The sequence below is a fragment of the Cryptomeria japonica genome, chromosome 5, assembly GCF_030272615.1.
Source record: "Cryptomeria japonica chromosome 5, Sugi_1.0, whole genome shotgun sequence".
NCBI lineage: Eukaryota > Viridiplantae > Streptophyta > Pinopsida > Cupressales > Cupressaceae > Cryptomeria > Cryptomeria japonica.
Genome location: NC_081409.1, coordinates 26,110,735 through 26,126,182, shown reverse-complemented (window position 1 = coordinate 26,126,182; position 15,448 = coordinate 26,110,735). Strand labels below are relative to the sequence as shown.

At 35.6% G+C, this 15,448-nt stretch overlaps 1 protein-coding gene across 3 annotated transcripts in view; it reads left to right on the top strand.

The window, feature by feature from the left end:
* The window catches only part of LOC131033672 (uncharacterized), a 116,431-nt gene that overhangs the window by 61,786 nt on the left and 39,197 nt on the right, over positions 1–15,448 (top strand). For all 3 annotated transcript variants that reach the window (XM_057964941.2, XM_057964942.2, XM_057964943.2), the window contains 7 exons: positions 9,192–9,363; positions 9,496–9,598; positions 9,700–9,916; positions 13,858–13,916; positions 14,073–14,200; positions 14,412–14,899; positions 15,298–15,379. In XM_057964941.2, the coding sequence (XP_057820924.2) occupies positions 9,192–9,363; positions 9,496–9,598; positions 9,700–9,916; positions 13,858–13,916; positions 14,073–14,200; positions 14,412–14,899; positions 15,298–15,379 (1,249 nt within the window). The remainder of the gene's footprint in view (positions 1–9,191; positions 9,364–9,495; positions 9,599–9,699; positions 9,917–13,857; positions 13,917–14,072; positions 14,201–14,411; positions 14,900–15,297; positions 15,380–15,448) is intronic.

Below are 15,448 nucleotides of genomic sequence, written 5' to 3'. Positions count from 1 at the left end.
CCTAGGAGGTCTGGGGTAGAAAGCACTCTTGTGAAGGATTGCATATCTTAGAAACTTCTTACAATCTTTGTAGGCACCAACTCATAGAAGACAGCAATCCTCTTTAGATGATTCGTAGGCACCAACCCACTGGAGACACCAATCCCCACAACTGAGCACCAAATCAGCAAGAGACACCAACCTCCAAAAGAATAAAGTGATAATTGCTTGATCTTCTTCTTGAACCAGATCTAATCATCCTCCACAAATCTTCTTAAAAATGTTTCTTGAAATCTGCTTATAGTCTTCACTTATTTTCTGCTCATAGGTCTGCAATGATTCACCTTAAATCTGATCTTACATTCACCTTAGGTCTGCTCTAGATCGTCTTTAAATGGGAATAATATTCAATGACTGCTTGATAAAATAAACTCCAAATGATCTTCCTTTTATATAAGTAAATGCACCCCTTCACCCAATGGATGCAACTCTCCATGCTGGTCGGCCAAGTGCAGCATTTAAATATTTTATTCAATATATATTTGCATGCCCAAAGTGGGCACCCAAACCAAGGGGGTTCGGCCAAGCAAAACATATTTTTATTTTATTTTATTTTCTGCCCAAGATAGGGCGCACTTCCCAAGGGGGTCGTCCCTCTTTGAAATATTATTCAAATGCATTTTAATCTTTATAGATGGGTCGGCTCAAGAGGGGGGTCAGCCCCATCAATAAAAAAATATGTTGCAAATTTGAACTCAACATGAAATATGCAATTTATCTTCTTGCATGGTGACATCTCGATCATATTGCCATAAATTTGGCACAAACTAACCTCCATCAAATACACCACGAAATGCATGTTGACATCAATGGCAATAATCCAACTCTTTGACTTGGAAGAGGAAACATATCTAATTGGTTAGTGTATGACTATAGAATGTCCTATCTAACTAATTTCAATGTGAGAGACACATGGATATAAAGACTACATCATAGTTTTAAAACAAAAATCAAAAGTATAACAATCTATTCTAAATTTTTGACAATCCAATTGTCTTGTTGGTTGTGCTTCTTGATAGTTCGAATTCTGCTACATAGTTGAATTCATTCATGTTTAAGTTTGCTAAAGTCTCCAAGGTTGTGCAAGAACTTATGCAAAGTCATGAGTGGTGGCATGCAATGTTCATAGAGTCATGCATGATGGCATGCGATATCAAAACTTGCATAGGGTCATGTGCAGTGGTCTGTAATGAATCATAGAGTCATGTGTGATGGCACGCAATATCAATGACTTGCATAGGTTCATGTGTAGTGGTCTGTAATGAATAGTGCTTGGAGTTGTGTGTGGTGGTTTGTGGCAAGTGTTGCATGAAGCAACATAGGTGCTCTCATGAGAACACAAAGGGCTATTGAGGTGTGTGTGGTAGTGTGCAAAACAACACATATGCTTGTAAGAGGTGTGAAAGGCAACTGAAGTGTGTAGTAGCATGTGAAACAATGTAGGTGCGTGTGTAAGGTATGAAGGGTTGTTGAGGTTTGCACGACATTGTGCAAAACAAGGTAGGTGCTTGCATGAGGTGTGAAAGTTGTTGAAGCTTGCATAATGATGCGTAGGTGCTTGCATGAGGTGCGTAAGTTGTTGAAGCTTGCGTAATGATGCAAACAATTGCAATGTTTCTTTTTGTTGTTTGCTGATGTATAAGGGACACATGATATTTTTTATTTTCTCCATATTTTCTACTACTCAGGTTGTTCCAAACAAGTAAAGAACCGAACAAGGTAGACTTCTTGTGATGCCACCAATCTTGAGCTAACTTTTTTGGATATGTTTTGATGGCAGACTATAATATTTTTCTGAAAAGCTTGGATCATGCTGTAGAAGTTCACTTGCCCATAGTTAGGTAGAGATACTTTTGAGCTCAAAAACCACTCCAGAGTCCATTGAAACTGTGTTGGAAGGTGTGCACGACAATGGAAATTGGCATAGTTTTGCTGATTCTACATGGCTAACATTGATGCGTTGCACTTATCTATCGATGTCTATTGGATTGTGCAGATGTATTTGACTATAACCAAGAACTACAATGTTCAAGTGGAAGTCCTTGAGGGACCCAAACCTACCCCCTACCCCACCCCATGCAATTTTTGGCATGTCCCTTACTGCTTGCTTTTTGATGATCTTCACGATGTTATCAAAGTTCAGGGGTGTCCCATCCTCTTGTGCCACAACCAACTCTCATCTTCTTGCCCTATGTAGTATTTTTCATTTCTGACTTCATTAAGAATGTTGAGATTTCCACTTGTTCTATAGGCATCAACTATCAATTTTCCATCTTTGATAATTTTACATCCTTCAGAATGAAATGTGAAAGTGTGCCCTTGGTCACACGTTTAACTCACTTTTCAGAGATTATGTTTCAATCCGTCAACATATAAGACATCTTTTGTTTTAGTTCTTCCATTGTCCAGATTGAGTACACCTTTGCCTTTTATATTTACGGTAGCATTGTGTCCAAATTTTAGTGTTCCTTCATTCACCCTCTTCAAAGAGAGAAATTTGTTCTTGTTGCCAGTAATGTGGGTTGAGCATCCACTATCAACTTACCATTGGGAGAAATTTGTTCTTGTTGCCAGTAATGTGGGTTGAGCATCCACTATCAACTTACCATTGGTTTCTCTCATCTTGAGAATGTAGTGCAAGGTGTACAAGCGTAGATCTCTCCTTTATATCTTGCTCCTTTTCTAAAATTTGTTTGGTTCTTCCTTTTCCTTGTCATGAACATCCTCTTTCTTATTTTGTCTTGGTGGCTTAACAAAGATACTTCTGCAAAATTTAGATATGTGCCCCAAATTATACACTTATAGCATGTTATGTTATAATCCATTAAAGGAGCAAATGAGTTGAAGTATCTTTTTGAAAATCCGAAATAATTTCTTGCATGCAGTCTACATTCTAATGCTCTATGACCAATGAAAAACAATAGCCATGAAAGTAATAATTGAACCTCGCAGTGCGTGGCTTTCTTTTAGGGAAAGATTATTTGAGGTTGTCCTTGTTGGATCTTTGAAACTGTGAGGCTTTATCTTCCTTTTGCTTTCCTCTTTGTTTTCTTCCTTTTCCTTTCTTCCCATTTATTCTCTTCTTTGTTAACCTCCTTGCTTACCTCTTTGTTGGAAATTTTGAGGGCTGCAGCATAATTCTTACCATCCAACTTTTTTGTAGTTTGTGAACTTACGCCATCAAAGCCAAAGACTGCTTTTGACAAAGGGTGGTCTTTGTGAGTTAATAAAATCTTTTAACAAATCAGAACTCTTATCTAATTTGATGTTTCTTCTAAGCTGCTCTTTAGTGTTTTCTAGCTTCTTAAGGAAACAATTTCCGATTCAAGATTCTCACACTGAGATTTTTGGCTTTGGCTGCTCCTTCAAAACCTTTTCAATGTGTTTGGCTTCTTCAACTTGAGTCTTCAAGTCAATAATTGTCTTCTTGTTTTTTTTGCCATCTTCTCGAATCTGATCTTTCAACTTCGTATTCATTTTCTTGAGTCTTTGATTTTGTTAGTGGCGATGGTAAATTCTTTCTCAAGTTCCACTATAGCATCCTCCTCACTTTCATTTTTTTCACTTTCTTTATCTTTGCACCTTGGAACTTCTTTCATTTCCATGGCCATGAAGAGAATTTCTTCTCTTTCACTTTTCAAAGAGCTTTTATCACTTTTAGTTGAGCTATTACTTCCTTGGGCATATAGGCTCTTCTTGTGTCTTTGAAAATCCTTCTTGGATTTTCCTTGAGTGTACTTCTTGCCATTATGGTTTTTCGTCTTTTCTCGTCATAATATACTTCTTTGTCTTCTCTGCTTTCACTTCCAACCTGTGGACATTTGGCAGCAAAATGACCTATATTACCACAATTAAAACATTTAATAGTATACTCACCTTTGTGCTTGATCAATCCTTTAATCCTTTATTGAATTTCTTCACAAAGTTAGCTTCTTCCTCATCACTTGAACTTTTGCTTGATATTGGACCTTTGATCTTCATCCTTCTTGAAGCTTTGAAGGTGGCTTCTCATTTTGATGTTGTTCCATTCTCGGTCCTCATTTCATATGCTGTAAGAATGCCTTGCAACTTGTCCATCTTCAAGGTGTCTAGATTTTTCAAATCTTCTATAGCAGAAACGTTCACATTGAATCACATGGGAAGAGATCTTAATGCTTTTCGCACAATAACTTCATCTTCAATCTTTTCTCCAAGACCACGAATAGTGTTTATGATTGCATCTACACTGAAAATTTTGCAGCAACGTTTTCTTCATTCTTCTTCAAGCTTTCAAATTGCCTCTTGTGGGTTTGAAGCTTAGCCTTTTTTACTTTGTCCTCTCCTTCATAAGTCTTTTGAAGCTTTTCATACATATCCTTTGCTGATGTGCAATTCATTATTTCGACAAATCTGGATCTAGTTAGGCCACTTAGAATTAAATTCATAGCTTTTGCATTGTTTTCACTTGCCCTTCTTTTGGCTTGATCTGTAGGTGGAGTAGATGTTGTTACATAGTCACCCACAACTGATTGCCATACATGTTAACATGTTTTCTTAATATTTAAAGCAAACAACTAGTGAATTTAGATGTTATCGTGGATTGTTAATGATTTTAATGTCAGTGTCTAGTGATTACTATCGTTTGCAGGAGCTAAACCAGGATATTTAAAGGGCATTTCAAATGGGTAATTTAATATTCAATTTAATATTCATAAATGTATTGTATTTCTTATCTTGATTTGGAATTTTTGTTTTAGGATAAAAATTGGATAGATCCCAAGAGGGGACATTACAACCTTGTTCTAAAGCCAGCCTACCCTTTTGCTCTTTTTCCCTCTTTTTCTGCTCAACTACTGATTCTATGTTCTATCATGCTCCCAAAAATCTTTCTGAGAAGAGGATTAACCATGGTAGTACGGTAGTTAAAACTTAAAAGGGTTATTAATATCACACTTTTGTGTAGAGGGTAACTACACTAGTAGTCCACTCTGCCAGAAAACCACTTAGATTTACGTTGTTAAAGATTTTTTTGATGTGAGGAGTAAGGAGCTCATTTCCCCACTTTAAAAATTCAGGTTGCAGCCCATCAATATCTTCAGATTTACCACTTGCAAGGTTTTTAACCATTATTTGATGTAATAATTGTACATGGTAGACATTGGATATCATATATAGGTGTTATAAATGGCAGAAGGTTCTAAGCCAAGATCGAACATCATGTTGTAGTGCATTTATTAGACTAGCACGTGTACTAGTCTGCAGTTGCTACAGTAAATGTAAGTCACAGAAAACTTTGTTTGTTTCTTTGCAATAGGTTTGGAGTTGCAATTGGTACATGCTATTTATTATGAACAGAAAGCTCAACATACACTTATAGCTAGGTGTTATGGGAAGCAGATCTTATGCACTTTTTTACCATCTTAATTTACTAAGTCTCTTTATTCTTTGCTTAGAGTTCCAAAAGCTTCATCTCACGAGAACAGCGAGAGGAGCTAAAAAGAAAAGGTCTATGTTTTAAGTGCAAAAAGAAATGGAAGAGGGGGCACAACTGTGAAAAACCCAAGTTATGTTACAAATACAATGAAGAATGCAGTCCAAAAATGATTGCAAAAAGGAAAACCCAAGGAAGAAAAAAATATGCTTCAAATGCAGGGAGTATTGGGAACCTGGTCATAATTGTGTAAGGGCCAAGCTCATCACATTAAGTCCATAAATGATGAAGATAAGGACGACCCCTTGCAAAAAAGTAAAATACAATGATGAAGATAAGGACGAAGGAACATTAGCATCCATATCAAGGGCAACAAAACACCGCCTTTTTAGGATCCAACGAGTAATTAAAGGGAGGAAGGTGACAGCCCTGATACATAGTGGAGCTACACAACTTTATACATGAGGATCTAGCCAAAAGATTGGGGTTGGAAACACAAGACTTCAAAGGATTCAGGGTAGCTCTCAATGATAGGTTTACAACTTCATGTACTAGAAAGATCCCTCAACTTAACATCTCCATAGGGAAATATGAGATTAAAGATAAGTTCTATACAGTAAAACTTGGGGACATGGATCTAATTTTGGGAATCCCTTGACTAGACTCACTAGGAGATATGAATATAAAATTTTCAAAATTAATATTGTATTTTGAAAACAACAGGGAGAAGATTACATTGCAAGGACTCTCCGATGGATCTCCTAGGGTAATTTCAGCAAGGAAGATAGGAAAGGTCCTAGACTATTAAATTATTAATGGTCTAGTGTCTGTATATCAAAAAAAAAATTAAATTATTAAACTTGCCAAACAAGATGAGTTCAAGTGCTAGACCATTGGAGTTTTAATAATGGAGATCCAAGTTCTAATCTCTACGAGACTTGTTACATGCTTAAAATGTACAAATGTGGAAAGTTGAAAGCATCTCAAGATGGACTTGTCAAATGTCAAGTGGTAGACAATTGCAGTTTTAATAATGGAGATCCAAGTTCAAATCACTAGGAGACTCGTTACATGCTTAAAATTTACAAAAGTGGAAAGTTGAAAGCATCTCAAGATGGGCACTCCACAAGGGAATATTAACCAATAGAAAGGATTAATTTGATCAGTAACAGTGCAGAGATATATTTTGCAGAGCAAGAGGCGTGGAAGGCAAAGAATGAAAGGAGTCTCTACAGGTTTAAATTTTTATATTCTAATTTTGTGCACTAGGAAAACGATTTTTACTAACAGGTCCTCCTGAGTCAAGCCAATAAGACCCACAGCAGGCTGCTCAGCACAGGAAGCTGTGAATCTGACAGATACTGACAGGCTCCTAATACTATGCTACCATCCTCAGTATGGAAGTTCATTTCTAACAAAAAGCATCCAGCTTAAAATTATGCAGTTTTATTTGTAAAATTTGACATTCAAAGTGATACAAGATATATCATTGTTCACTTTATCATGATAAATACCCTGGAATTATCACAATTTTGAAAAAATCAAACTTCTCCAGCTAAGCTAATTAATTACAATATTACTATCAAACAATTCTCATTGTGAACCGGTCTTTCCAAGATAAAAGAGAACCAAGATCAACATTTTCTGATTGATTGGGGGATCTTTCCCCTTTATTCCTGTGGTTAGGCCTGAGATTTCCTATGGTTGCTGATATGTTTTGTAGGGCCTGGGTGGTTTTCTCCATTAAGGCCCTAAACTCATGTTCCATGGCTTTTGTGGTTTCCTTCCTTTCTCTTTCTAGGGCCCTTAAGGTTCGCTGATCCAATTGCATCAACTGATTCCCTTAGTCTGGCAGGAACATGCTCTGATGCCACTTGTAATGTCCCTTAGGGAAAGGGATTAAAAAAGTTCCAGTTATAGATCCTAGTAGGGGTTGAGAGTAAATACCTTAGCTTCTGCTGGTCTAACTCTGCAAGACAAAGTTAGAAGATACTACAAATTATATTAAAGACTGATCATATAAATAAATATATTCTGAACTAGCTATTAAAGAAGATTCATGCAGCGATATCAAAGATAAAGACATAGATCATAGTAGTGGGAAATATATTCATGTAGGGTGTCTTATCAACAGTTTCCCCTACTCAGTGTTATCAAATAGGGTGCCCTATAGCTGTTCTCCCTACCCATATTGTGGTGTAGGGTGCCCTACAGCAGTTATCCCCACTTGATATGGACTGTTTTGGTTTATTCTATTTGGTACGAGTATTTCCAATTATTATTAGTGGATTATAGAATGAACCGATTAATATAATTATTGCAAATTCAATTCATATTGGCCTTCATATATATATATACTAAGTCACAGGATATGGCGATTTTCACGGATGAGGTTCGAATTTAATCGAATTTCAAACTTCCATAAAAAAAATCGAATTTAATCGAATTTCAAACTTCTATTAAAAAAATCGAATTTAGTCGAATTTCCTCTATAAAGCACTGCTATCCGCCTCTAAACACAACTCAGCTGGTCGTGGGTATTCTTTGTATATGCCTTGTATCTATTGGGTCATGGGTGTCTGCAACTGCTGGGTTGCCTTCGGATTTTCTCCAACAAGGGTCGCTATTCTGATAATTTATTAGAAGTATACATATATTTAAAAATAAACAAAATTATAGAAGGTGAATTTTATCCGAATTTTTTTTCGAATTTTTCCCTTGTCGAATTTCATCCGAATTTCATGGCTGTCGAATTCGAACCTTGTGACTTAGTATATATATATTAAAAGTTGCAATGTTTACCACTTAAGTAATATCACGAAATCAGAGAAGTCCATAATGCAGAAGAATATACGTTCAGACAATTCATACCTGAAATCGGGTCAATTGGCTATGTGTATTTTTTGAAGCACAGTCTCCGACTTCTTTATGTCTTTGCCATGTCTTCCATATGGCGGAAGTCTTCCCTATATTCCTCTCCATGTCCGTCGTGAAGAGACATGACCTTAGGTGGCTTTTGTAGTGGCGGTGACTTTTCAGAAGTCACCGCACCCGATGCTTGTTAGTTTAATGATAAATAAACACTATGTTCGATTTAATCATAAGTCTTAGCAACAATGAAATAATCGGTGCATATGAGTAATTATTGAATATTGTTTTTATTATTATTTTCTTTTAATGAATATATATACATATATATATTTTATCAGAAAAAAATGAGGGGATATGACAGATTCAGAATTTAGATTCAATATTAAGTTCAACTATTTTGTAGCCCATGTTCCATTTATTTCATCAGAAGCAATAGCATAAACATGGTTAATTTTCTATATTAGTAATATTATTAGGCTATAAAATATATTAAAAATAAAAACTAATATAGTTTATGAAATATTCAGGTTTTCAAATTGCAAAGACATACCAATTTTCCTTTCAATTTTTTAACCATGTCTGAGTTTGAGTATAAACATCTTGCTTAGTCTTTAGCTGAGTTGGAGTCTCAATGCTATGGGTGGAAGTCTTATTAGTAATGTACTGTATAATTTATCTAGTTCTAGTATTTATCATTCTTCATGATTATATCATAATGCAGTATGGCAACTGGAGTTTATTGATAAGTATCCAGAAACCTAGCTGCTTTCTTTCTAAGATATAGTTATGCATCAAAAATAATATGGTGAGAGTGAGGGCAAGGTCTGGTTGGCATGCTCATTGTTTTTGTTGATCTAACAACTTGATGCAGTACGACAGGCTCAGATACAATAGATCAGGAGTCATCTTATGAAGGGAGTCAGGATTCTCATAATCAAGATATAGATGAAGAATCTTCAGAAGACCTTAATAGGAGAGTTACTGTTCATGCAAAATGTACATTGATGCCATGGTCTGCAGTTGAAGAGGGAGCCTCAGTGGAGGTCTGAAATTGATTGTAAAGAGTATATCAAGTTTTTTATCCATTTGCACTATAACAGCATTTTGAAAATATTTTGCTTTTACCCATTTTTAAAAATAAGTCCAGGGTTTCAAGTGCTGTATCTATGCTGTAGGTTCTAAAAGTGAATGGATTGCTGCGTTTCTGGGTTCGAGGAAGAATTGAGCGACTAGATGATAGGAAAGCCCTAGTACAATTCACAGGGACATCAGCAGATGGTACACTAGTTTGGGATGTTGGATGTTATTGTTTGTTTCTGCATTCTTTCTTTCATTTATACCATCCTGCATATCAAAGTCTTCTTAATTACTTTTTTCAGAAATGCAAGAGGAATGGGTTGCACTGGACTTTAATGGGAACAATGAATCACAAACCTCAGAGGAGATTACCACTAGACAGAACCATTTTTTGCAAAAGATACGACCTTGCATAAATGCTGGTAATTTGCCAAAGGAAATAACAATGGCAACACATATTGAAGGTTCAGAACAAGTTCCTGCAGAGGGACAACTGGTGGAAGCGTGGATTAGTAACAGGTAATAGGCGTTTTCTTTTGTTGACTTATGTTTGTTTTCTAATTTCATTTTCATTATAAAGACAAATTGCAGGTTAAATGAAGTTAATATTTTTCTTTTTGATTCCACTTGTCAAGGGTTGAGCTAGGAATAACTTCTATCTTTGGTTTGTTGGAAGATCCTGTTCTTTCATGACTATATTGACTTGAAATCTCTAACCTGGGTAATCTTCGCACTTCTGAGGAAAGTTTCAAGATTGTGCAAGAATTTTTAATCTTCTCAACGGATCAGTAAAAGGAACTCTGAATTTAAGTATATTAAGCGTACGAGCTTTTTGAGGGACATTTCTTTATCCTCTGAACAAGGCTCCTAGGAAACTCTTAAGTCAAATTTCCAAACAAGTGCTTGAAGCCAAAACTATCGAAAAATAACTAGATAAACACTATGCATTTGGATTGTCTTTGGACGATGAAAAATTTCATTGATTCCTTATCATATTGGTTTGCTATCCACATCTTGATGTACTGCTAGTATGCAAGATAAGTCAACAACTGTGAACTCAGATATTCTGTAAGAAATCCAATAGTATGACCAAAGTCAAGGTCCAATTGCTAACTTTCCCTCTGTGCTAGATGAGAATCAGGAAGAATTCAAATCATGATAAGCCATGCATGCACCTCTGGCCCACATGGAGATGGAAAGTGGAGGCAGCCATGTGTATTATATAAATCTTCTCAGAAAACAAATGGGCACCAGTCCTGTATTAAGTTAGCAAACTAGAACTATGAAACACTCTCAATTTCTTGAAAAAACAACCAATATAATGTAATGTCCCTTTTTGTAAATCAGTTATACTGAGAGGGGTGGGGTGTGAATCAGTATAACAACAATCTTTTACTAGTTTAAACTTTTTCAACTTCAATCATAAATATATAACTTATCTCATAAACATATTCATTGCATCCAAACATTCATATGTGATCTAACTAATATGAACACGAGTAGAACACAAGATATATATGTGGAAACCCTTATGGGAGAAAACCACGGAAATAAATGTTTATATGAATATCTTCTTTTACAATATTGTGAGCACCAATCCACTGGAAGCACTGACTCCCAATTCTGAATTTGTGAGCACCAACCCACTGGAAGCACTAACTCCCAATTCTGAATTTGTGAGCACCAACCCACTGGAAGCACCAACTCCCAAATCTGAATTCGTGAGCACCAACTCACTTCACATATACTGAATTTCCACCTTGACAATGTTGCTATATCAACTGATGATGGACGATTTGATCTTCTCAAATCTGCACATATTTCTTCATAAATCTGTTACTAAGTCTTCTTCAAAATCTGCGAAGTACTCCTCCACAAGTCTGCTGTCCAATCTACACTGAATCCTTCTCACAAACCTGCCTAAAACCTTTCTCTCATGATCTTTCTTTTATCTTCTTGTTAACAGATCTGTATATCCCCCTTATACCCCACATACTACTTATCACACACACCGCATACTTTACTTGCTGAATTATAATCTCAGAATTCCTTTTTATCTGAATTATGATTTCAGAATTATATCTACGTATTTCATGCACACACTCTTCACATAAAGATCTTCTTTTATCTTTCACACACATTCACACGTATGTGCTATTCTCCTTTCAGTATTAATCACGTACTCTACACATTTTCCACACTTGTCAAAATGATTTAAATTTTCTTTTTATATCTTTCATATGACTTTTCATAGAAAGATTATGTCTTTTCAATATGGAAAACTTTGTGCCTCTTCATAAATTACTTAAGACTTACATTATTTGTGATGGATCTCACCCTTTCTTCTCTTAATGCGTCAAATTTATCTTTAATAGCTTTGGTTTAAATTGCACCCTTGGGATGCTTTAATCATAACAGATGTTAATTCTTAATATACTAATCATTGCTCTCTCTCTCTTTCTTTTTTTTTAAATCGGGCTTTGTTAATTCTTTTAACTATTTTCTATGTTTGACTAATCAACGTGCTGACTAGATAGCACTTTTAGATGATTTTTAATTACTTGTTAATGTCTCATGTATTCGCATAAGATATACACCCAATGGCTTATTAAACAACTTCCAATGAAATCATCGATTTGTTTCATCAACCCGTATTATCAATCTGCCTTGATCGCATCCTTTTCTGTTTGCTTCTTAATTCTCTTTTAATAAATCTTTTGACTTGAGCATATAAATCGGTGGTCTGTCTTTATCAATCTCTGCCATTGATTAATTAATTATTGTCTTTTATGACAAAATAATTACCTTCTAATGTATCCGTGTCTCTTTTCATGAGACGTGTCTTTCTGAACTAATATCACTGCTGTCATTATAATTGCTGTCTTTAAGTCCCTTATTATCCTTTTACGTAGGATAAATTTGTCTTCTAGTGGGAAGCTCTAAAATTGAGAGGTGGGCCCCATAAATTTGTCTTCTAGTGGGAAGCTCTAACATGAGGAGGTGGGCCCCATAAATAATTTCTTTGCAATTCTCTTTATTAAAACAAAACTTCTTTTGTAATTGCTGGTTTTAAACACTTGCTGACTTGTCATTTGAATAAGACAATTTTTGTCTTATGTGCATTGTCTTCTTGCTGACCTGTCCTTGTATGTATCGCATTAACTTACTGACTTATTTATTACTAATTCCTTGATAAACATCATCTTTGTTTTATTGATATTTGTTTGAATTTTCTGAACTGACATATCATATTCCCACCTGGACATATCTTTCCTTCCACTGTAGTATCACAGCTTCCAGATAATAATCAGCCTGCCATTAATTAATTTTAATCACTGCTATCAGACAAACTGTCATTGCTGCCAAAGAGCTGATCTCTGTCAATCAAGGATGCTTAGTACTCTCTGCATCTATATCATTTGTTCACCGTATATTTGTATAGGTATGACTGTCTATATATATATATATATAAAGCACTGGCTGCGTTTTTCTGTTGCCATGCATACACTATGATCGGCATTGTGAATATTCGCTGTAATTAGACTGGGACTGTAATCACTATATAATCAGACTGAGACAATGTACTGTAAAGTATCATCCAATATGGTACTGTAAAGTATACTAATTCATATGTGCAGACATCATCAATATGTTCATCAATCTCCAATATGATAACAGGCAAATTCCTTTGACATCAATGACAATATTTCCATCAGAAACCGCTCAAGAAATGTGAATTTCAGTTACAAGCTGTTGGAGGTTTGAACTAAAGAAATTTCCTCCTCATGATTGGGGCAGGCTGTTAATGATAAAAAAAAATATGTAGTCCTCTGAATTAAGATCATTCGCTTAAGACTTCTGTCTGCTTCTTGGAGTAATCTAAGTTTAACATAGATTCTGCAAACACATCTCTTCCATGAAGAATACTTGATGAAGACGAATGCATCTGAAGGTTTGAAAAATCATAATAGAATAATGCAAATTGCCACATTCATGACTCTGTTTTTTGGCCTCCATTGTCCACTTCCATTGGTGAAGCTATTGTTGTCTGTCTTTTCAAAACAGTTTTATCGTTCATTGTGACCACTCCTTGTCTTTGTTTAAAGGTCTTACTTCAGCAACAAAGATTATCTTCAATGATTTGGCACTGTAAAATTAACTTACATTACAATCCATGAAATTTTTTCCTATCACTTAGCTTCTCCTTCATGCATTTATTCTCATAGAAATATCTAACTGCACATCCATTTTTAGGCATGGTGTAAGCTGATATAGCTAATAGCTAATAATAACGTTTATGAATAGAAATTGTGTCTGAAGTTATAGTAGTGGCACATTATCATTGATAAAATATTAAAATATAATTTATATGTTTTGGCTTTCATGATTATTTTGAGCCATGGTAGCATTTGAATCGTTCTAAGTTCTAAGGAGTGCAAACTTCTCCAATGTGCTTGCAGGTGGGTAGAAGGTTCCTTTGTGGGATATAACAGTACAGGACTTTTGGTCAACTTCCCTGGTGCGATCTGTATACACATAACTATGCACTTAATTATTTAATTAATAAGTGATGGAAGACAATAATTATATTATAATAGGTATGTGATTGGCATTAGTTTAGCTGTGTTTCATGACTTCTTTTGTGGCTTCTAAAATTTGCATTGGTATTTTCTAGGAGAGTATGGACGCATTTCCCTAGATCCTGATAATGTGAGGTTGGCACCGATATGGAATGATGAAAATAAGTCATGGTGTGTCACTGTGGCAGAGCTTGAAATGGAAGATCAAAAGGTTTCTCAGAATGTATGCAGCTCTTCTCTCCTTGATCTCATCTTTATTCTGTGTTTACTATGTTGTAATCTGAAGGAAGCAAAATATAAGGAGTTTCTGTTGAGCTATAGAATCTGATTGTATGGCTTTAGTTGTTTTCTTCTATCCCATCTACATATAGAATCTAGTTCAACATCTTCTTGTTATTATTTCTTAAATCATTTTAATAAGTCATAAAATACAGGGTTTTGTTGGTTCCAAGACTACCATTGGTCGAGAGAAAATCCATTGTCAAGAAACATTGCTCAAGTCTACTGAAAAGGCAATGAAAAAACGTGCCAGAGATGTCCTGCCATCTGTAATTAGTGCAGAACAATATGCAATTCGCAGTGGGCTTCTGTCATCATTAGTTGTTGCCTGGTCTCCAACAATGAAACACTCCTTTGATGGAGATGTCGGTTCATCTGTATTTTTATACAGCAGCTCTGCTATATTGGCTGTGGGAGGAAAGTCTGGTAAAGTTTCTTTGTGGAGAGTTTTTGATCCACAGTACTACACTATTGAACATTGCCTGAAACCTCCAGAAGCTAGGCTTATTGGCTTATTTCAGGCACATAAATCTTGGGCAACCGCAGTTAGTTGGGCTATATGCACTGCAAGTGTTTCTGACAAGATGGACGTGAACACTTCAAGCAACAAGCTTCTTTTAGCAACGGGAAGTTCTGATGGGAGGTGATAATAACACCATTCAATTTGTTTTTTGATATTTTCTCTTATTTCCATTTTGCTTGGTTTGATTTGAGCACATAGTCAAACTTGACCAACAGCACTTGTTCTTTAATGTGGTTCAAATCTACCTTTGCACTATAAAGCGGGAATCTGAAGCTTGGATGCCTATTGCAAACCTGTCCATTTTATTTTTCTTGTCAGTGAAGTTTCGTCAGCTGGTAACTTATAAAGCTGGACATGCAACTTTCGGAATATGATGCATGCATTTTTATTAATAAATCAAAAGCAAGATATTGTAGCCACTGCACAAAATGATGGCAACCTGAACATTTTGTGGCTTATGGAAGCATATTTCATTTTTTATATCCGATTGAAAATGTAAGGTGGGTTTTTGTTTGCAGTGTCAAGTTATGGTATGGAGATCCTATTAATCTCAACCAGTCCCATGATGACAGCCCTATACCTTTTTCTTTATTGAAAGAGGTGAATCTTAACTTAAAATGCATTTTTTGTATCTTATTTGGTTTAGGCATGGAGTTATTGGGCATCATT